This window comes from Equus quagga, chromosome 1 (assembly GCF_021613505.1).
Source record: "Equus quagga isolate Etosha38 chromosome 1, UCLA_HA_Equagga_1.0, whole genome shotgun sequence".
Lineage (NCBI taxonomy): Eukaryota > Metazoa > Chordata > Mammalia > Perissodactyla > Equidae > Equus > Equus quagga.
Window position 1 is genome coordinate 142450240 of NC_060267.1, and position 22044 is coordinate 142472283.

Below are 22044 nucleotides of genomic sequence, written 5' to 3' on the forward strand. Positions count from 1 at the left end.
CCCCCCCCCCCCCCCCCCCCCCCCCCCCCCCCCCCCCCCCCCGTGCAGAACGCAGGAATGGGAGACGCTGGTCCCTGCTGTTCTGTGGCTATTGTCCAGGTGCCGGTGGAAAGCCACACCTGCAGGAGCCCTGGCCTCCTGTGGGCACTGCCTCAACCTCAGCAGCCCAAGGACCTCTCCTCTTTCAAGCCCTTTCTGCATTCTGCCCAAGACTCAGCACCAGTTTGGGGGTACACCTCTGCTCTTGCCTCAGCTCCTACCTCTGGATGTTTCCGGAAGCCCAGGCCACCCTTAAGGGAGGGCGATGGGGTCTGCAGATGCTCCAAGGCACAGATGTCCATGCGGTGCACAGCCAAGCTGTGGGGTTCTGCATTGCCCTTGCTCTGGTCCAGTCTTTCCGACCAATGGTCAGGGCAGCGTGTAAAGAAGAGGCGGGCCAAGGGACAGTTGTACCGACTTTATTCCCCTTACCCTTCTCACTTGCCCTCCTGCTGTCCCCCACGCACTCTGTGGCTGTGGGGTGGCCACACATGACCAGACATCAAGGGTCCACACACCTGGGCACAGCCGTCCTGCCACTGCTGAGCCCCCTGTGAGGGGCACTGTGACGGCTGTAGCAGCAGGTGCCAGGGGCAGAGGCTCAGGCTCTGACTCAGCCCCGGCTCCCAGAACTGTGGCCATGGGGCTTGAGGCCCACCTCATCTCTCCGGTCACTCATCCCCAGATGGTCTGACTTGAGGTTTGACCAAAAGGACTGAGGAATCCAGCGGGACAGAGGACACCCCTGCATGCACCTCCAGAGGGAAGTGATGGTCCCGCACCCCCTCCCCGCCACCTCCACCAGCCCCGGGAGGTGGGGATGATGGCCGTCCCCTCACTCCAGGATCCAGGTGCTTACTAATTTGTTTTAGAAATTAAATGTAAAAGCTGGTAAAACAAGAACCCCTCCCCATACTGGCACTGCTGAGGTTCCATTATTGCTTCAGACCCCTGTGGTCTGGCCAGAAAGGAGCTCCCACCAACACTGGCCCAAGGGGAAGAGAGCATTAGCACCAAGGACACAGGGCTCCTGTTCCCACTCGGACGTGGGCCTCCCAGGAGAGGGCCTGGCCATGCCCACCTACAGCTATAAGACCATTTGACCAGTGCCCAGCCTGCTGTCTGGACTCCTCTCCCGCCCTCAGAGGGCAAGTATATAAGAAGAGGACACTTAAGGGCTGGGACAGGGTTTCATCACCAGCCCCCCACACCCATCTCTGGCCTCTGCTCATCAAAGTCTGGCCTGACAGACCAGGGGCCCGGCCTGGTCAGGGACCCCCAGGCTCGCACAGTGGGGCTAGCAGATGACAAAGCCACTAACCCCATGGGAGACTCGGGTGTAAATGACAGGCATTGGGGAACCCACGGGGGTTCTGGCCTACAGCCCATTGGGGAAGATCAACTTTTTTTTGGAAAATGTGAGCCAGCTCTGAGGAGCTACCAGGCACTGGGACCAGAGGTTAGAAACAGCAAGGGAGAGGAGGAAACGGGGAGGGGAGGACCCTGAGGACGTCATGGAAGCCCAGAGATCAAGGGCCGCAGGAGGTTAAGAGCTGCAGTAAAGCAGGAGCATGGGAGTCCCAGCCCTGACCCCATAAGAGGCTGGACACCACCCTCCCCCTGGCCCCCACCTTGGGGTGGGGGAGCTGCAGAGCAGGGAGCCTTCCCCTCTCGCGGAGCGCCCACCTTCTCTCCCCATGGGACAGCACGGGTGCCTGGCGGGGGGGGGGGGGGGGGGTGTTCTACAGGCTCTGGCTTTTGCTGCTCCTGCTGCAGCCCCAAACTCATCTGGGCCCTTCAGAGCCCAGAGAACAACCAGGGCTGTGTGGCTTGGATTACAGATCCTCAAAACACTCGGGCTCCTTGGGCCTGCCCACATCTGTACAGAATAAAGTGCTTCGTTTATTGATGATTAAAATGTCCCCAGCCCCCTGCCCCAGCGCCATGGGCCTCACAAGGAGGTCAGAGGGGTTCCGACCCCCTCGGCCCTTGGGCTGATGGGGCCCAGTCCTCCCCACTGTCCCCCTTGGGCTCAGGCCTCTTCCCACTCCAGCCATGCTGGGAAGGTGGTGTGCAGGGGGTAGTCGTGGGGGGTTAAGGTGCAAAGAGTATAACAAACAAAACCGTATAAACACAATAGGAAAGAGCTTAACTAGGAAACATGTAGCTTATGGAACCTTCTTCCCCATTTTAAAGGCAGGACTAAAGATGTTAAATGACAACAAAAAAGGGTGTCCTATTAGTGCTGCCTCATGGGGGCAAGCGCCAGGCACAGGCTGGGACTCCCCCAGCACCCCCACACCCCCTGCCTAAACGTGCAGGCTCCTTTCACCGACACTGCTGCAGGCGCCCCACCCACCAGCGCAGAGGCCCAGGAGGGTCAAGGACACTGGACAGCAGCGGAGGGTGGGTTGTGGCCAGGCCTAGTGAGAGATGAGGCCTAGTGCTGCCTTCGGGGAGCAGAGACGGACACAGACACACACATCTCCAGTGTAGGAGATACGGCCAGGGCAGCTGGTGAGGGACGGGGTGCTCTGTGAACAGCAGCCCTGCCCTCTGCCCCACTGATAGCACCTTGAAACCTTAAAACATTTACCAAGCCTCCTCCTGAGGGCCCTGCCCCTGGGGTCTACCCATTGGCAGGGGCTCCTTGACTGCAGTCCTGGGAGCTGGTGCTTCGGGAGCCAGCCCGTCTGCCCACCCAGGGCCTAGCCCACAACACCCTGGCCCAGAGGCTACTTGGGGACATCCTCTCCAGGACTCAGGGCCTTGGTGTTGCCTGATGCAGGTCAGGAATCCCTGTGCCTGCTGGCAGGGCTGTGGGTGGAGAAAGCAAATGCCTGGGGTCCAGCCCCTGCCCGCCCCACTCCACATGGTGCAGAGCCAGGCCTGCACTTCACCACCTCACCCCTCCCCACCCAACACGCTCACGGCATCCAGTCGCAAGCCCCTGCCTTGGTGTCCACACCCTCAGACTGGGTCCACAACTCCTCCAACTTCCATTCTGGCACCTCAACTCCCCAAACCCTCCGGGATGGGGGGGCGATGGGGGCACAGAGGCAGTGGGGATGAGCAGCTGAAGGTGACGCAGGCTCGGCCTGGCCAACCCCCTCCAGCTCAGGCCTCAGCAGAGTGACCAGTCACACTGCTGCCCAGCCCCCCCTCCCCACTGTACCTGCCATCTCCAGCAGCCCCCTCACCTGGAGGAGGTGCTGCCAATACTTTCCTCTCTTTCCTTTTTCCTTCACTTCTAAACAAAAAAAGTAAAGGCTTCAAGGAGTCTCTGAAAGGGGGGCACTTGGGAGTGAGGTGTCCTCCACCAGCTCTGGGGGGCCGTCAGCCTGCACACCCCCCAGGGTCAGGGGCCTCAAGCAGAGTGTGTCCAGCCACCCGTGGCATGGGGGGCGGCGGTGCCAGGCCAGGGCCGCTGCCGACCTACAAGGAGCAGGGCGGGCACAGGGTGGCTCCCGGAGTCGGCCCTGGGCTCCAGGTCCCGCGGGCAGGCGGGCGATCAGTCGCTGGCGTTCAGCCTCCCGCCGGCGTCGGCAGGGGTGGGGAAGAGCGGCGGCGGCGGCGGCAGGTGCGGCGGCGGCGGCAGGGTCTGCGGCAGCCCCGGGAGCAGGGGCAGCGCGGGGGCCGAAGGCTGCGTCGGGGACAGGCCTGGGGCAGAGGGGGGGTGGCTGACGCGGAAGCATTTCTCCTTGTGGGCCTTGAGCATGTTGGAGAAGCGGAAGCGCTGGCCACAGACGTCGCAGGGGTACGGCTTCTCCCCCGTGTGCGTGCGCCGGTGCCGCTTCATGTTGGGCCGGCTGGTGAAGCTCTTGCCACAGATCTCGCAGATGTACGGCTTCTCCCCTGGGGGTTGGCCGTGGGCAGCAGGGAGTCACTGAGAGGGCTGCCACACCCTAACCCTGGGCGAGCCTCCCTGTGCCCATGGAACCATAGAGGGGCTTAGCCCTGGCACTGGGATCCTCCCCGTCCTGAGCCATTTTGTACCAGCCTCACCCTACCCTGGGAGGCGGGGAGGACAGCGCTGAGCCTCATAGAGAAGGGTAAACTGAGGTCCAGAGTTGAGAAGGGGTGTGACCAGGGCCATCCCAGGCATCCTGCCCAGGGCTGAGCAGGGGTCCCAAGCCCAGCATGGAGCCCCTCTGGGGGCGGGGATGAGGGGAGTGCGGAGCCGTACCTGTGTGCGTCTTCATGTGCTCATCGAAGTACTGCTTCATGTTGAAGTCCTTGCCACACCACTGGCACATGAACTGCTTGTGGCCAATGTGGATGCTCATGTGGGACCGCAGCTGGTACTTGTACTGGAAGCGCTCATTGCAGTTCTAAGGGTAGGGTGGGAGGTAAGGCCCAGGGACAGAGCAGGGAGCAGCCTTCAGAGGGGGATGTGCTTGCCTGTGACCGCAGGGCCCAGGAAGGACACGCCCTGGGAGGGGCTCCTGGGCAAGGAGGTGTGGATGCAAGGGCGGCCAAGGTGCTCTTGGGGTGAGGCAATGCATGGGCAGAACAGGAGAGGCCGTGGGCATGAAGGGCCCAGGCGGGAATGGGGGTCAGGAAGCTGGGAAAGACCACAAAGTGGAGGGAGGCCTCATGCTTAAAGCCGAGGGCCCCCCATCCCTCCTCCTTGTCGGAATGCCCCCCTCATGCCCACTGCAGCTCCATCTCTGATCTCTCTGCTGGAGATGCTCTTCTCAACTTTCGCAGAAAGCTTGCCCCTTGGTTCAAGCCCATGCAGGCTTCCCACCCTGAACGTGTGGGGTTGGGTTAGGGGCAGGCCTGGTGGGTGACCAGGTAAGGATGGAGTGGGAGGCAGAGGCCACAGACATCAGGGTGGGCGCTTCTCTTTCTGAACCTTGTACTCTACTCCCCTCAATCCCCTGGTTTTTAAGAGCTGCTGCCCCCATCCCTGTCCCGCATCCAGGTGGCCCCAGGCAGGTCGAGGGCACTCACCTCGCATCTGAACGGCTTCTCCCCAGAGTGCTGCAGTGAGTGCACCTTGAGAGACATGCTGCGTTTGAAGGACTTCCCGCAGGTCTCGCAGGTGAAGGGCATGTCCTTGGTGTGGGCTACGGGGAGGGCACCATGGTCGTCACATCTCAACCATGAGGATCTCTCCCAGGAGATCCTTGCCTGAGCAGACCCCACATCCTGGACAGCCTCTGGGGGCACCACCTACTCTGGGGCCTACCTCTCAGCCTCTCCCCTGCAGGCTAGTCTCCTGGTCTGCTCTGAAGTCTGGCTCAGACAACAGTGGAGGCGCTCATGGTTCCTTAGCCTCTGGCCAAGGGAAACAGCCAAGGCCGCCTCACCCCTAAAGCTTCAGAGAAAGATCGAAGGATTCCAAGTGGGACTGGCCTCAGCTCAAATCCTGGCCCCGCGCGACTCCCTGCACAGCCTCAGCGTCCCATCCTATAAAGAAAGGCTGGGAGTGGTGCTGAGCCTCAACAGAGGCTGGCGTGACAGGGGTTGACACTCATACAGGCCCCAGCCTCGGGCCCTGAGCAGTCCAGAGGGAGTGAGCTGCGCTCGCCCGAGCCCACAGATAGCTGAGGACCAACAAACTCTTCAAGAAGATCTGGGAGGATGCAACTGGAGACAGGGAGGGCCCCTCAGAGCTCAGAGCTAGGAATCCAAGCCTGGGAAGGACCCAATCCTGGGTCACCCACATGCTCCTGGCTGAGAGCTAGACCCCAGCTTCTCAGCTCCCAGTCAGTTCACGCTGGAGGCCCCTAGCACTGTCTGCTGGAGAAAGGGGGCAAGGCCTGGCTAGGGGCCCACTGCCCACTTTGGCCATCCCTCCCTTGAGCCCCAGGCCCCAAGCAGGCAAGGAAGGGAGGGCTGCCTGGACACAAGACTCCCAGCCAGACCCACTACAGGGGAGGGACAGCCATGCCCAAGGTAGCAGGGTGGCCCAACACACACTTGGGGGGCCTCCTTACTGTGTCCAGGTGGAACCCCTGGGGGGAGGGTTGCATTCAGAGAAGCCTGAAGCCCTGTGAGGGCCAGGTGAGAAAGAATCAGAGGCACAGCTGTCCTCAAACTGGGACAGGGCCTGTGCCAGCCCATATGGCACTTCGTGTAATTTAGGAAAAGGTGCTCCTTTTCCTGGTGGACACAACCCCATGCCAGGATGCACAGCCTGGTTAGTAGTGTGTCAGCTGGATTCTGGTCCCCACCTGCTGTCTTAACCAGGAGCCCTTGTGCAACGTGCAACCTGCCCAACTGAACATGGCAGCCCTGGCCCCAGAGCCTGTCCAGGCCACATCCATCACTGCAACCAGCCTCCCCAGGCCTCCCAGCTGGGAGGGGCCTTCTTAGCTGTTCACACTGCCCTTGGATGGAAAGTCCTTCCCAGTATACCCAGCAGCCAGCCTAGCTCTGTCCTCAGTGCCTTCCCCACCGGCCTAGACTTACCGACCATGTGCTTGCGCACGTGGGCCATGGTGTAGAACTTCTTCTCGCAGATCTCACACGAGAACTTTTTTTCCGCGTAGCCGTGCACGATCTTGTTGTGCTCATGGAGGGACCAGAGCTTCTTAAAAGCTTTGCCACACGTCACACACTGTGGGGTGAGAGGACTTTAGGCCCTCGATCTTGAGTCAGGAACCATGTGACCTAGGACAAGGACCTAGGACCTCTCTGGGCCTCAGTTTCCCCATCATCTGAATTATGCTGGAGAGAGAGCCTTTGATGGAGCAGCCGATCTGATGTCTTGGAAGTTGGGGATGGTAACTCCCTAAACACTTACCCACCTACCCACCCACCCACCCAGAGCTACAGCCTGGGGCCTTCATGCATCCTTGAATTCAACTAGGGTCAGGGGTCACCTCTTCCAGGAAGCCCTCCTCTGTGCTCATTTTGACAAGTCATCTCTCTACAGAGGGGAGACCCAGAACCGAAGGGCCATAGCGGGTGCAGAGGCCATCCACAGTTCATAGAGAAGCCCCTCTCAGACAACAGGTCTTGACAGAGTTGGGGCACTATCTCTGCTGCCTCCCCCTGCTGGGACCCATGCCCTATCACCAAAGATGGAGATTCCCAAGGAGACAGGTCCCAAAACATCGGCTTGGGGGGACTGCAGGGGCTACCAGGTCCCATCAGGTAATGCAGGGCGGTGGGAACCTTGGGGGCTCCTACTCCCCTCCTCCTCTTCCCCTGGGCCCTTTTCCTGCCCATCCCTGCAGGACACTCGCAGAAAGTGGGTCAGGGTGCCCAGGTCAGAAGGGGCACAAGCATCTTCCCCCTCAGGAGGGAGACTCAGGTGAGTGGCAGGTGGAGGGTCAAAGGGCAACCCAGCAGGCAGGCAAGTGCCAACAAACAGGTTCATGAGGGTGGGGCAGGAGACCAGGGAACCCCCAGGGAAGATGTTCTCCACAGGGCACTGCAATTAGCAATTAGTTTCGGCAATTAGCACCCGCCTACCTGCTGCCCCCACCACTGCCTCTGCCAGGAAGGGTAAAAACCAGCCTGGTTGGCCCTGCGCTGCCTGCACCAAGAGGCCAGGCTGCCCAGACTCAGGCAGCCAGCCCAGCCACCCCACTTGGCCCCAGCAGCCCCTGCTCTCCCTCAGGCCCAGGCCAGCTGACATCTCCAAAGAGCTGAGGGCAGGGGCTTCCTCCTGCCGGTACCCCCTTGCTCTAGTCAGCCTTTGTGGCAAGTGGAAAATGACGCCCCCTCTGGGCAAATGCCTTCTCCTTTCATCTGTGCTTTTGTGCAGTGCACAATCTGTGAAACTATTCACGGCAGCCCTGCTGAATTTCTGGTAGCACTAAGGATTTACTAAAACACTGACTCATCCCTCAGAGCTAGCTCTCCCCTAGCTTCATGTGGCTCCGACAACTCTTCTCATCCTCCCAAGTCCATGATCCCTTTTGCCGTTTTGGCCAAGGGTACTGTTTGTTCCAATCCTATCTGCACATCTCTGCACGTGCCAAAGCCCAGCTCTGTCTGCCTCCTCCAGGAGGCTCTCCTTGACGTTATCCCCTGAGCTCTCACCACCCTGAGAAGCTGAGTCCTGCCCTTTTGGTTCAGCCTGGGCCTGGGCTGGTCTCACTGTCTGGGGGCTAGGTCTGGTCTCCCCAGACTGCCTGGGCAATGTAGGCAGCAGGACACTGGGCGCCCAGGGCCCAGTTCTAGCCTGGGTCAGCCTGGATGGCTGAGTGGCCGCAGCTGGCCTCTGCCCCATCCTGCCCTCACCTGCCCTGTGGCCCACCTGGATGTTGCGCTCGCAGTCTGTCTGCCGGTGCAGCAGCAGCTCGCTCTCCAGCAGGAAGCGCTTGCCGCACTGGTCGCAGATCTGCATGCGGCTGTGGGTCACATTCATGTGTTTTTCCAGGTACCAGCGGTTGTTGAAAACACGCGGGCACTTCTGGCACGGGTGGTGCTGCTTCTCCTCCAGCTTCACCTTGGCCCCCAGCCCATCCGTGGCCTGTGGCCCTCGGGCTGGTGCAGGGGTCACTCCTGGGGGTGGCTTCGGCCGCTTCCCACCCCGCCGCCCGGCCTCGTCAGGCTCAGGGGGGCCCCGGCGCTGAGCATTCTCTCGGGACCGTGTGGCCATGCGACTGTGGGGAGGGGGGGCTGCCCGGCTGCTGCGCCGCCCTGCTGGCCCCTGCCTGCCCCCCGTCTCTCCTTCCTCCCCCTCCTCCTCCTCCTCTGAGCTCTCTTGATCCTGCTCACTGTGCCCTTCCTCTTCGTCCTCCTCCTCCTCCTCCTGCTCGCTGTGCCCTTCCTCCTCCTCATCTTCCTCCTCTCCCTGACTGCCACCCTCCTCTTCCTCCTCCTCCTCCTCTTCCTCTTCCCCTCCACTGCCACCACCCTCCTCTTCCTCCTCCTCCTCCTCCTCCTCTTCCTCCTCCTCCTCGTCCTCTGAGTGTCTTTGCAGCCCATCCTCCCGGCCCAGCACCATGGTGGTAGGGCCTGTGGCAGCACCCGGCTTCCCCTCAGGCCCCGTAGACACGTGCAGCGTCTGGTTGTTGAGGTTCACCTCCACGATGATCTGGGACTGCTCCCGACGGCTGTAGGTGCCAGAACCCCCAAGCTCTTCCTCCAACTCCTCCCCACCCTCCAGCTTGCACAAGCTCGCTGGGGGCCCCCCCGCCTCCTCAACACCACCCTCCTTCTCCTCCTTGAAGAAGGGCTGAGCTGGCCCGATGGCAGCAGGTGCTGTGCCACCCTCGGCCCCTGCCCCGTCCTCGACGCGCACCGAGTAGGGGTCAGGGCCCTCTCGGGCATAGATCTTGGGCAGGCCCGGGGCGTCGGCCTCCTGCTTGATGTCGCAGTAGTAGGGCGGTGCGGCCGGGGTGCAGCTGGCAGCTGGCTGGGCCAGGGCCACAGCGCCAGGGCCCGGTGGGCCAAGGGAGCGGGCGTCCAGCAGCTCCTGGCAGGACGCGGCGATGTCAGCCATCTGCAGCAACGAGGCGGCACTGAGCACCTCGTGCACGTTGGCCGCGTTGACCAGCAGCTTGGATGTGTAGATGAAGTTGAGGATCTGCTGCAGGCCGCCAGGAGCCAGCGCCTCCAGGGACAGCTCCACACGCTGCAGCTGCTTGTTCTGGGTGAAGAGGGAGTGGAAGAACTGGCTGTAGGCAGCCAGCACGCCCTTGTGTGCCGGGAAGACGCTGCGCTGGGGCACCAGGACCAGGTCCACGTCGCAGAGGTCAGGCTGGAAGAGGCGCTGCTCGTTCAGGCGGCCCATCAAGCAGGCGAAGTGCAGCGCCACGTCCTCCACCAGCGAGAACTCGGCCGCCGGTGAGTCGGTCGTCTTCTCAACCAGCAACTGCGGGGCGGAGGGCACAGGTCAGGGCAAGGCCCCTGGGGCCCCGGCAGCGCCTGCCATCCGGGAGGCAGCCCACCCATCACTCCTGGCTCCACGTTACAGAAAAGGAGCCGAAGCTCCAGGAAGGACAATGGGGGAACCGGGATTCGAGCCCGAGTCAGCTGCCCCTCAGAGCTCAAACTCCAATGGCGACCTTCTGAGAAGGAAGATCAGCTCCTGGGTTAGTCGGTCAACTTTTCTGGGCCTCCAGCTCTTCCCTGTGGAACAGGAAAAGTCATCCCAGGAAGGGAAGGGGAAGAGAAGGAAAGGAAAAGGGACGAGGGTGACCAACCGTCCTGGTGTGCCAGAGACCGAGGGGTTTCCCAGGACGTGGGACTTTCAGGGCTAAAACCAGGGACTAGGTGGCACCCCTGCAGGGACCCAGCACTCCTTCAGCATTTCCCAAGCCCCACGGATTCTCTCCCCCACACACATGCATGTACTCACGCACACAAATAAAGCCAACCTGCCTAACCCCAGACTCCTCAAGAACAGAACTCAGGCTCACTGCTTGGCCTCTGGCCACTGCACCCCTGGGGGCAGCACCTGAGGGAACCCCGCACCTCGCCAGAAGTGGTCTTCAAGGCCTGGGCCTGAGCGCTGCAGAGAGAGAAAGTTCTGTGAAGAAATCCAGGGCCTGTCAATTCTCCCCGCCTGGTCCTGCTTGCCCTGCTGGAGGAGGCTGGCGAACCCCAGCCAACCCCACGTTACTCAGCCAGAGCTTGGGCCAGGCCGCTGCCTGTGGCCTCAGGCCTGGCCACCAGCAGCTGCCCATCACACAGGGGTTCTGTGGGGGCGGAAGGATACAGCTGTGTTCTCTCTCTGCCAGGCTGGGAGGCAGGAGGCCCCCAAGGCCTGCCCCAGACCCCTTTTACCCTAGGCTCCCAGAACCTAGATCAGGCATGGTCCTGGTCATCTTGGAGGCCACATGATGTGGGGCCTCTGGAGCCTCAGGGGGGCACTTGAAGTCTCATGGTCAGATTATCAGCCCTTGGACCACATCTAGCACTTGCGAATTGTGCAGAATAGGGACCAGCTTAATCATTCCTGGCTCCACCACGGTGGCCTCTCCAAGAGGTGGGCAGCACAGATAGGCAGGCTGCCCGGTCCCTTGCATGGGTCCAGTGCACAGCGATGTTCAATTAATATCTGCCGACTAACTGCCTGGCTGGACCAACCCCACAGGTTCTAGGTTCTGGCCCTCCTCAGGCCCTGTCCAGCCAGGCTAGACCATCCTACATTTGAGGGGTACCTTGCCCCACTGCCACAAAGCCATCAGCTCTCCTCCCCCAAACACCTCCCTGGAGGCCCTGGATTGAAGCCTAGTCCCATCCATCCAAAGCCCACCTCCTCCTCGCCAGTCCTTCCATTGGTGGGGCGGCAGTGGGTGGGCCTAGACGGGGCATGGGGAGTCAGGGTGTCTACATCCAACTTCTCAGTCACCTGAATGAGAATCTGCCCTGGCCCTCAAGGAGCCACCAAGGACAACCACCCTCCACACCCAGCAGCCCACGCAGCACCCACCCCATGCTCTCTCAGATCCCAGTCTGGCCAGGCCCTTGGCCAGAGACACCATCTTCTTTGAGTCCTCCCACTACGCCTTCATTGCCCCCAGCCAAGAAGAAGTCACCCATCGGCCCCTCTGTCTCAGGACTGCTGGCCCATTCAGGCCCAGCCCATCTAATGGGGATATGATGCCAAGCCACTCCCATCTCCCTCCTCTGACTCATTCTGATTCATCTTCTGGGACCAAACCCTACTGCACAGATGGGGAAACTGAGGTTCGGAATGGGGGGGGGGTCCCACAGGGAGTAGCTCCTGGGCTCCCAGTCTGCTAAGGCCACCCCTTCCCTGCGGGACTGGACACCACGTGGATGGATTTCTTGGCCTTTACTGACTCGAAAAGCAGGAAGAGGCATCTGGGGACCCTCCCACGCAGGGTGCCAGCTGCGCTTCTTCAAACCCCACCACTACCCCCGCGACCTGCAGCCTCCGCCCCAGAGCTACTGCCTCCTGCAGAGTAGTGAGGGGTCAAGGTGCAACTTGGGTTGTAACAGGCTCCTTAGGGCCTCCAGGGGCCGGACAGTGACAGGGGAGGTGGCTTGGACAAGGGCTTGTCAGCTGACAAGCTAGATCTGTTTGGGGGAGCCCATCCCAGACCACAGGGCCCCAGACCACCCTGCTCCTCCTTCACAGAAGGCCCTACACTGCCTGCCTGCCATGGGGAAGGGGCAGTGCCCCCAACCCTCCCACGTGCACATCTGGTCCCAGGGCCCAGGTGAGGCCTGGCCAGGGCCCTCTGGCCTTAGCAGGGGAGGCGGGGTTGGCCTGCAGGCTGGTGCTGCCCCAAAGACTCTACTCCCCAGGCAGTACCCCAGCCAAGCCAGCACCATCCTTGGCTCTTGACAAGAACCTCATGACCAGGCCCCCTGACTGGGCTTTCTTGAGAGGGCACACAGATGCTGCCCGAGGCCATAACTGGCAGCCTCTCAGCAGGCTGCAGCTGCCCCCTAGCCTGGCACCTCCCACACAGGGCCCACCAGCTGTGGCCACCTCCCCAGCCAGATGTGCCTGCTCCCTGGAGCTGCAGACGTCCCCCCCCCCCCCCCACTGTGCCAGCTGCAACCACACGCCACACGCCACACACCCCACCCCCCACCCCCAAGGCCAGGCCAGGCCAGGCCAGCCTGGCTATGATGCAGGGGAGTGGTCATGCACTCCTGTTGCCAGGGAGTTGCATGCCCTCAAAGCCTCCCCACAGGCCAGGTTGGTGGGGGGGACACCTGCTGGGGCTGCGCACCAGGTCAGAGCCTTCTACACCTGAAGGGTACCTGACCTCACTACACAGAGCCACGAAGCCCACGAAGCCCACGGCATCCCTATCCTGCCCCAGCGTCTCCCTGGAGGCCCGGGGATGAAAGCTGGGCCTTCATCTACACCCCCCTACCCCCAGGCCAATCTTTCCATTGCTGGGCAGCAGTAGGGGGCCCAGACTGAGCAAAGGGGGCACAGGCTCATGAGTTCCAGGCTCCTCCTTTTGGGGAAGGGGTGTCTATGTCAGCCTCCGCTGCGCTCATGCCCCCTCCCTTCACCGGGTAACAGGCCCAGAGAGGGCGGGGGACTGGCCCAAGGTCACACAGGAGTTTGGATAGGAGCTGCGGGTGTCCCCCTAGTTGGCCCAGGCGCCCCGAATCCCCAGGCAGGGCGGCTCCAGCGCCCACGTGGCCCAAGGCCCAGGCGGGAATCCGACCTCCCCCCTCCCCCCCCCATCCCCCAGTCCGCGGGCGGCGCCGTCCCGGGCTCAGGGAAGCGCCCCCCTCCGCCTGTTCTTAGCAAGAGCTCAGCCTCTCTTGCCCGGGCCCCCACCCCAGGAATTTAACCCCCTCTCCGCCAGGGCCGCGCCACCGCGCCGCATTCCCGGCCTGCGGGGACCCAGGAGAAGGGGCCGAGGAGAGCCGGCGAGAGGGAAGATCCCGCCACCCCGAGGCGGCGGGCCGTGCGCTGGGAGGACAGAGCGAGCAGGTGGGCGGATAAGCGGGGGGACAGGCAGGGCCTTGCGTACCATGGTGCCGTGGCGCTGGGGGCTCACAGGGCCCCGCGGGATCGCGCTGCCCCCGGCGGCCGGGCCGGGGCCGCTCCATGAAGCGCCGCGCTGGGGGCCGCCCCCGCGCAGGGCCCGGCGACCATGGCCCCGGGGGCGCGGCCGGGCGGGCGGAGGCGAGGGCCGCGGCGAGTCCAGCCGCCGAGCAGCTGCGGCCCCAGAGCCTCGGGCGCGGCGGGCGGGGGGCGCGGGGCGCCGATTGGAGCCCGCGCGTCAGCTGGGGCCGCCGTCTGGCCGCTTAAAGGGCCAGGCCGCCCTGCGTACCGGCGGGGGGCGCGGACACGCGTGGTGTGCGCCGTCCGAGTGCAGCCCGCTCTACCTCGGACCCCCGGGGCTCCCAGGCAGGCCCCACTGCTCCCATCCTAGCGGAGGGACTCCGGCCTCACTCTCCAGCGCTGAGCCCCCTTTCCGCCGGGAAGTTCGTCCAGGAGTCTAACCTCGCTGCCCTCCAGCTGCGCCACAGAGGCGGAGTCGGAATAGAGTGCGGCCTTGAAATCGGGAAGCTGGGCGCGCCCGCCCCCAAACCGGCTGCAGAAAAAGCTCCCACCTGCTCCCCTGAGCGACCCACGCTGAGGGACCGAACCCCGTACCCTAGCCGCGCTCACCGCCCCCACCCTCTGGCCTGGGCTGCTCTTACCTGAGGGTGAGTCCGCGATCTCCGACTAGTCCGGCTCCGCACCCCTACCACAGGGCGCCCCAGGGCGCATTTTGCTCTGTGCCTCCAGGACTTGGTTCTGGTCGACCCATACCTGGTGGCCTCCCCTGGCTGCACAGGGCCGCCCAAGGGCAGGAGATGCGAAAACCGGACCACAGCTGCAGTGATCAGATCCTTTAAGGCGACTGGTCTAGGGCCAGGAGAAGGCGAGACTAGAGGAGTGGGGTCCAGAGGCTCGGGCCCTACTGTGTCCCTCAGCCGAGCCGGGTGAGCTGACCGCTTCTGAGCAGCTCCCGCGCTCAGTCTCTGCTGGGGAGATGCAGCCACGCCTGCGGAATGCTGCTCTGGCATGGACACCAGTGGGGGCAGGGGGCTGGCTGTGCTGGCAAGAGGCTGCAAAGGAGCGCTGCCAGGCTGAGCAGGCAGCAGGGTGGGGACCACAGGGTGCTGGGCCTGGCAGGACTCAGGTGGTGGCTGGGCCACCAATGTGGAGAGGGAGCCTCTGTGGGCCTCTCATGTGGCCCCTGTCATCATTCAGATGCCTTTCTGTGCCCCCACCCCCAGCCCACCCCTAGCTGACTCCTGCCCCATCTTTGGTCCCTCTCACATGGCCCCCATCCCGGCAGTCCCACACAGTACCCCCACCCCTCCCTACATACGTGCAGTCATGCTTACACACCAGCCCAGGCTGGGTATGCCACCCTACTCATCAGTGGGCAAGGACACTGGGCCTGTGCAGAGTGACTTGGTTCTGGGTGTCAGGGAGGAAATGGAGCAGAGGCCCAGATCCCAGGCTGGCACCATCATATAATCTGATGGTCTGTCCTGTAAGATGGCAGGATGGGGTCGCCCTTAAGACAAGGCTATCCCAGAGCCAGGGAGAACATGTCTCAGGGGCAAAGATGGGGATGAGCAAAGAGTGCCAAGAGGAAGAGGAAGAATGCACATGGCCAGATGGAGGGTGAGGAGAGACCCTGGAGGAAAGGGAGGCTGGAAGAAAGGAAGGAGCGGAGATGAGGACATGCCCCTAGAGGTGGCCACTGCAGACATCCTGCGCTTCTGTGGCCATGGTGGGTGCATAGACAACTGGCTCAGCTGCCAGAGGCCTCAGGGTGAGGCCAGGCCAGAGTGGTCACCTCAGGGCTGCCTTCCGCCTCTTCCTCTGTCCCAACCCACTTCCTCATCTGACGCAGTGGATCCTTGCACTGGTCTGGGAGGTGGCAAGAGAGGAATTGTGTACCCATTGGTTGGATATGGACAGTGAGGTCCAGAGCAGGACAAATCAATCAGCCAGGCATCAGCATCAGGAGAAGGGAAAAGGGGAGGCTGGGAGGAACCTGGCAGAGAGGACTGCAGGGACACTTCTGGGCCCACTTCCCAGCTAAAGCTTGGCAGGGGGTGTGGCCAGCATGACTAAGGTAGGGCTGCTGGCCCCTTTGGGATTGGCCTTTGGCAGTCAAGCCAAAGGAGGGGCTGGAGGTTGGGTGACAAGGGAGGGAACGGTGAGGGGAGGTGCTCAGTCTCCCTGAAGACCCCAGCTCTTCCCTTCTTGCTTCTCTGGCTTACAGCCCATCTACTGGGGAAGCCCCAGGGAAAGTCTGAAAATTGTGTTAGCATTCACTAGAGCAGAGAGGGAGAGCAGGGGCACTCCGGTCAGAGAAGAACGACTGCAGAGGCCAGGAGGGAGGAGACAGTTTAGCATCTGCAGGGAACTAGAGGCGATTTGATGTACTGGAGTCCAGATTGTCAGGTGGGAGTGGCCGGGTGGCAAGAGACAGAATTGCTCTTTTGGCCTTGGAGAGGGCCGTGCTGTGGGAGCTTCACCTCAGGGCTGGTCAAGGCAGGCTTTCTGGAGGGGGAGGGGTGGGACTGGGTTATTGGGGAAGGGGAGCCCAGGCTAGAATCGCATGCCCCAGGGGTGAGCCAGGAGTTTGTGGAGACAGGGCAGAGCTCGAAGATTCTTCAGACACTTGAGGCAGGGTGCTGGCAAGGTCAGCAAAGCCATGCCCCTGCCTCTAGAGGCCAGCTCACGGGTTTTCTCACCACTTCCTGAAACATCTAGCCCCAAGTGTCTCTCCCATGTCAGGGAGGAGGAACAGACCCACACTGTGCTAGGGCAGTCCCCAGGCTTGGTTGAGGAAACCAGACTCACCCCTACTGAACCTGGAAGAACAGCCCAGGCCAGGGGTGTATGCGTATGCAGTTGTGGGGCATGGAGCTATGTAGTAGCTGAGCTGGGGGAAGGAGAGCAGAGTGGGCAGTGACAGGAAATAAAAGGGAACACCACAGCATGAGGCCAGAGAGGTGGCAGGGAAGTTCAAGCTACGCACTAGGTGCTGACCCAGGGCCCTGCAGGGTGGGGGAGCTTAGATCGCAGGGGGTGGGGGTGGGGGAGGTTGCTTCTCTGTTCTGCCTCCACTGAGCTTGGCACTAATAGGCTACAGCTGCTGGGGGGTGGAGGCCTAATTCAAACCAGCAGGTTGCCCAGCTCCCTCCCACAGCATGAACATCAGGCCTTGGATTCAAGGCCTCCCTCACAGCTGCCAGGATCCTCTCCCACCCTGTTGGTTGAAGGGAGCCTAGCCCTCCACGTGAAACCTGTGGGCCTCCTACTCTCCTGGAGGCAAGCCCAGGGGACACTGTCCCTGAACCACTGATGTATGCTTTGTTCTAAGCATGTAATCCTCACTTCTTAGTATCCGGAGTCCTTAGTATCCCTTTTTCAGATAAGAAGGTGAATTATAAAGGTCAAGCAATTTATCTAAAATTATTCAACTAGGAAGTGGCAGAGAACTTGAACCCAGGCAGTCTGGCTCTGGCCCAAAACCCTTAGGGACTGTGCCGTAGAATAGTTGCTCATAGAAGCTCTTTATTTCTTCAAAATAAAATCAAATTAGGCCATAGGCATTGAAGCCAGTGGGATCCTTCGCAGCCTTTCTCTGGGAACCTGGCCTGGTGGCAGAGATTTTAGTTGCAGGAGGCCCTGGGTGACCTGGGAATGGGAAATGCCAGCCCGAAGCCCTATTCCCTGTGGGCCCTGGGGAGGCCAACTTACCTCCAGGCTGGTCCCTGGGCGGGAAAGGGAATGAGCGCCCCTGGTTCTCATGTCTGGTTATAGTTTGTGGCACCCCATGTCAGGGCTTGAGCTGAGATGGACTAAGGACTGTTAGCCTCAGATTACAGATGAGCAGTCCAAGGCCCAGGGTCTGGCTTCCAGGGGCAGAAGGCAGTTGTCTGTCCCTCAGGTCACTCTTTCTTTACCCTGATGTCCTCAGAACCCTAGGCCTGTTGGAGAGGTAACTCTCTCCAGGATGGCCTGAGTCCTGCGGGCAGTGACACAGCTGTCTGTGGAGCTGGAGCTTGATGGGCTATAGGTGGTGAATGGGGGGGTGTGGGGTCTCCAAGAGGCAGAAGTGCTTGGCCCCAAGCTTGGCATAGCACCCCACCCCCCCAGCCTTCTGATTCACAGGCAGAACAGGAAGCAGGGGCAAGGGAGCACTGCCTCTAGCTTCTACTGAAACCTTTAAAGGAAACAGACCACTACAGCCTCCTGCCCCTGTGAGTGCTGCGCAGGCTCTCCTTGCCTCGCATACACCAGGCACTGGTTGGAGCGGCCCAGGGTCTGTCCTAAGGCAGGCAGGCTGTCCTCCAGGACACCCAGACCTCTTGACTCCTGAGACTGCCATCTTTATGGCATCAAAGGACTTCTCCCTGCCTAGCGGGAGTGCTCTCGGCACTCTTCCCAGCTTACTCTGTCACCAGTCCCTCATGGGATTCCAGCGTTCACCTTCTACTGTGGGCAGCAGCAGAGTTCTTCCCTCTCCTAAAAACCAGCCATCTGAGCCCAGGCTCGCCCAACTTGTGAGGCATGGCTTCCAGGTCCCTCACCTGGCCACACAGTTTGCATCACTAGTGCGCAAGGCTTCCCATTCTCCCCCGAGGAGAGCCTCCTTTCCCTTCCAAATAGGGATGCCTGGTCAGCGTGCATAGTCACTCACGGGAGGGGCATTTTCCTCCAATTCTTACTTCCTACCTCATGGCCAGCTAATTCAGAAGAGTCAGGAGCAAAGCTCTTGACAGGTTTCCCCCCAACACTGCCAAGCTGATCAAGATTATCACTATCAGGATGTGAATAAAAAATGGAGCTCATCAAAAAATAAGACCCTAAAGAAACTTCACTTGGGGATTTCCCTACAGCAAACACTCTGCAATTATCTTTAAATTTTAAAGCAATGCATCCAGATTTGCCTATTTTCAGGAATTGCCTGACCTGGGATCTACTGTTAACTCAATTTTGAAAACGGAATCTCCACAATCTCTCTAAGTGAGAGATTACGTTGTATTCATTAAGAAAATACAAATTTGATTTCTGAGGAGAAAAAAGTTACTTGTACTTGCCCTGCAAATTCTCACGTGGGTGCTAAAAATATCAGCATGAATGTTTTCTTCCCGAGTGAGTGCTCTGCACCTGCCTGGTGAACCGCTGTTGGGGAGCAAAGTGTGGAGGGGGTTTTGCAGGTAAATGTGCTGTCCCTAGGCAGCAACTCACAGATGGGATGGGACATAGTCCTTCCTCAGCAAAGACATCTAGATGCAGGTCACCCCAGCCGGAGGACAGCGGGAGGAAGACCCAGAGCCATCACTGCTTCTCTGGGTAGGTGAGCATCTCTGCCTGAGGTCTGTCCACCTCCACCTCGTGCCCTACCACGAATACTCAACTAGAAGACAAAGATGAGCCACAGAGGCGAAGTCTCCTCACTGGCCAGGCCAGCAGAGAGGCTCAAGGTTTTGTTTGCATTTCAGAAATGCCATTTGAAGTCTGGAGGAGTAAAGAAAGGTGAAACATGCACAGACTCAGACTTAAACTAAGAATATATTTTAATTTCTACAAGGTCCCCTTTTCAAGTTTTAGGGAAATTTAAATGAAGTGTATACAAATTAGACATTGCCAATATGTACAAAAGTATTTTCTACAGTTTTTGAACAATACCAGCTATATGATGTTTCATTTGCAGTAAACAGGATGTTACAAAAACAGTCCAATAATGCATTTTCTATTAAGAAGCACAATTCACAACATAATTCAATTTTATTAAAAAATAACTTAAAATACAGAACAATCCCCTTTCGGAAGAAAAACTATTTTCTGTAGTTCATTTAGTAAACACACAAGTCAAATGCTGCAGCTGAGGTCTGTTCTTTTCCATGGATAAATGAGGCTTCTAGGGCCCAACTTTCCAGGATAAAATTCCACCCACAGCCACACTGGGCAGTTCTTGCCTATGGTGGGCAGAACCCTCCCCTCCACCAGGCCCCGATCCCAGGAACCTGTGACTATACCTCCTGTGATTATGTTATGTTCTATGGCACAGCTGACTTTCATATAGGGAGACTGTCATCTCAGTGGGCTTGATTTAATCACATGAACTTTAAAACAGAGGAGGAAGGCAGAGAGATTTGAAGCATGAGGAGGACTCGAGGAGCCACTGCTGGTTCAAAGATGGAGGGGAGCACACAGAAGGAATGTGAGCAGCTTTAATGAGCTGAGGGCGAGGCCCCTGGCTGACAGCCAGCGAGGAACTGGATCCTGCCAACAGCCAGAATGAACCTGGAAGCAGAACCTTCCCCAGAATCTCCATACAGGAATGCTGCCCTGCTGACCCTTGACTTCAGCCTTCTGAGACCCTGAGCAGAATCCAGCCAGACTGTGCCAGACTCACGAGCTACAGAACTGTGAGCTAAGAAATGGGTGTTGTTTTAAGGTGCTAAGTTTGGGGTAATTTGTTACACAGCGATAGAAAACTAATACGTTGCCCAAGGGTAATTTTCTTAACCTAGTTAGATTTGGCAGTTTCTGTTTGGGTTCTGAATGCAGTTTTTTCCACTGAGTACTATTAGAGCAAGATTCTCCTTTGCAGGCAACTTTTGAAAACCCTTCATGTGAATCACACACTGTTTCATATTCACTAGCAAGCACGTTTGTTTGACGTAGGTCCTGTTTTCTAATGTACTCTTGCCTATCAATTTGGCAAACAACTGACCACTTAACCCTGTTTATGAACCTTTCATGGGCGGTGGTTTTAATACATCCAAGGTCACCCCTCCATCCATCAGGGGCTGTCAGGTCCCTCCAACTGAGGGCTCCTTCCCACTTCCCAAGTACCCCAGGCAAGGCCTGGGTTAGAATGGCAGAGAGTTCTACATCAAATATCCAATAGGAATTTCTTCTGCAAAACTCAATGAAACTGGCACTAAGGTGATTAAGTACACTTGGGGAAAAAAAACCTCAAACTAAAGATTAAATAAAAATCATATCAGTTTTCACAGGTCAAATCATTTTTGGAGGAACCACCCAAAACTGAAAATGTGTCATCTATGTAGTGCCGTGCACCCCTCATCCCCTGTCTGTTGTCCTAGGTTTACTCATGTCAGGCGAGGCTTCACTGAGTCAGTGTGGGTCACAGCGGAAACAGGAAAACGTGCTGGTGCGTACAACAGTTAACTGCTGCTGTGGGAGATCCCTTACTTGAAAGATTAACAGTAAAGCCCTGCAAACATCTCCAGGATGGTGGTGGTTAGGCATTGGTGTTACTTCTGAAGGCCACCCATCGATCCACTCTTCCAGAGGCACACACATCAGTTATGTGCAGTGGACTTGAGGGGCCACACAACCCCCTATGCCGATCCTGCCTGCTCCAGGGGACCGCCCAGCCCACACCTGTGCTTGAGAGAAGCCTTCCAAATATCCAGTGAATACAGCTCAGAAGGAACCATGTTTGGTGTCAGTGAATTTAAAAAACAAAATTCATCTCTCTTAATGAAATTCAAATATATAGTATATAAGAACAATGCTTAGAGGCACCAAAAGGTACCAAGCACCAAAGCATGAACTGGAATAGAATTGTTTTTTACAGTCTAAACTTTTGATAGTATTGATTAAAAAGCACATAAAATATTAGGGCCTTAGAGACAGTGCAGGTATTTATAGTTAAGGCTGATTTATTACTCTTAACCTCACCCACTGCTGAAGTGATACAGACAGTGGGCTGTATGATGACCACTTGCCTGATCCTCTGAGACAACAAAGTAAGGAATGAGTTAAGAACCCCAGAGCCACTGCCTCTACTCCTGGCTACCATCAGTATCAATTCTGGGTGGTTTGTTTTTAAGAGCACATATGTATAAGACTCTGTAATTGTTGTATAAATATTTGGCCACCTTTAACAGTTCTCCTTCACAGTTCTGTCTCGGGAGCATATATGCTAAAACCTGAAAAATGGGCAAAAAGAATCTGTATTCTAAGGAATACATGAGATGGAGAGAAACAGTCTAAAATAATATTGCAAATTATACTTAAATTTCATGATTTCTTGATTCAAGAAAATGAAATTCATTTCCATAGTTGGCTACTGTAAAATGTGGCATAAAATATTTTTAGGAGACATATCTGTATTTTAAATTCTGCACACAGGTAAGTGAATAAGTAACAATTAAGTGTCCATTTTTGAAATTCATCTCTAATATTGAAATAGAACAATAGACTGCCATTAAGTTCTTAAACTTTTAAGTTACCAGATATTTACAAATAAGATATAATTTGTATCAAAAAAGGGGGACATTTTCAACTATATCTGCTGCTTTCACTAGGACTCCGGTGATGAGAGTAACTTCGGTCACTTTCACTGTCAGAGCCGTAAGATCTACAACTCCTGCATAACAAAACAAAACAAACATAGGAACACTTTTTAACTGTCAACACTCTGAATTCCTTTTGCAGCTTCTTTTTTGATGTGAGTGGCTTGAAAGCAATACTGATGTGGCATAGCACAGTGGGTGGACAAATGGGGTAATGACTGGCAACATTGTGGACTTCTTAAACATGTTTTAAATGACAGATGGTAGTAATATCAAGGTTAAGATAAAATAAAC

At 58.2% G+C, this 22044-nt stretch overlaps 2 protein-coding genes across 4 annotated transcripts in view; both read right to left on the minus strand.

Moving 5' to 3' along the window:
* The window catches only part of KLHL40 (kelch like family member 40), a 20115-nt gene extending 19720 nt beyond the window's left edge, over positions 1 to 395 (minus strand). The window contains exon 1 of the mRNA XM_046659849.1: positions 261 to 395. The gene's annotated coding sequence lies outside the window, so the exon portion shown is untranslated. The remainder of the gene's footprint in view (positions 1 to 260) is intronic.
* A 47-nt stretch (positions 396 to 442) lies between these two features.
* On the minus strand, positions 443 to 14481 carry ZBTB47 (zinc finger and BTB domain containing 47). 3 transcript variants are annotated; one of them, XM_046659841.1, is made up of 7 exons: positions 13422 to 14034; positions 10014 to 10077; positions 8258 to 9820; positions 6460 to 6607; positions 4996 to 5111; positions 4226 to 4370; positions 443 to 3894 (listed from the first exon to the last, which is right to left on the minus strand). In XM_046659841.1, exons 3-7 carry the CDS (start codon positions 9737 to 9739, stop codon positions 3551 to 3553), a joined length of 2235 nt encoding a protein of 744 aa, XP_046515797.1. In that variant the 5' UTR covers positions 9740 to 9820; positions 10014 to 10077; positions 13422 to 14034; the 3' UTR covers positions 443 to 3550. The 3 variants fall into 3 exon arrangements, with proteins under 3 accessions (XP_046515797.1, XP_046515787.1, XP_046515792.1); XM_046659831.1 differs by lacking the exons at positions 10014 to 10077; positions 13422 to 14034 and adding an exon at positions 14098 to 14481; XM_046659836.1 differs by lacking the exon at positions 10014 to 10077.
* Between the last annotated feature and the right edge of the window lie 7563 nt (positions 14482 to 22044).

What these genes read in the sequence shown, in the direction of transcription:
- ZBTB47 (XM_046659831.1), bottom strand. Translation starts at nt 14,466, where the DNA reads ATGCCAGAGCAGCATTCCGCAGGCGTGGCTGCATCTCCCCAGCAGAGA. An exon ending in ACTGCGAGCGCAACATCCAG is followed by an intron (nt 6,608 to 8,257) that starts GTGGGCCACAGG and finishes CTCACCCCACAG; the next exon opens with TGTGTGACGTGTGGCAAAGC. An exon ending in GCACATGAAGACGCACACAG is followed by an intron (nt 3,895 to 4,225) that starts GTACGGCTCCGC and finishes GCCAACCCCCAG; the next exon opens with GGGAGAAGCCGTACATCTGC.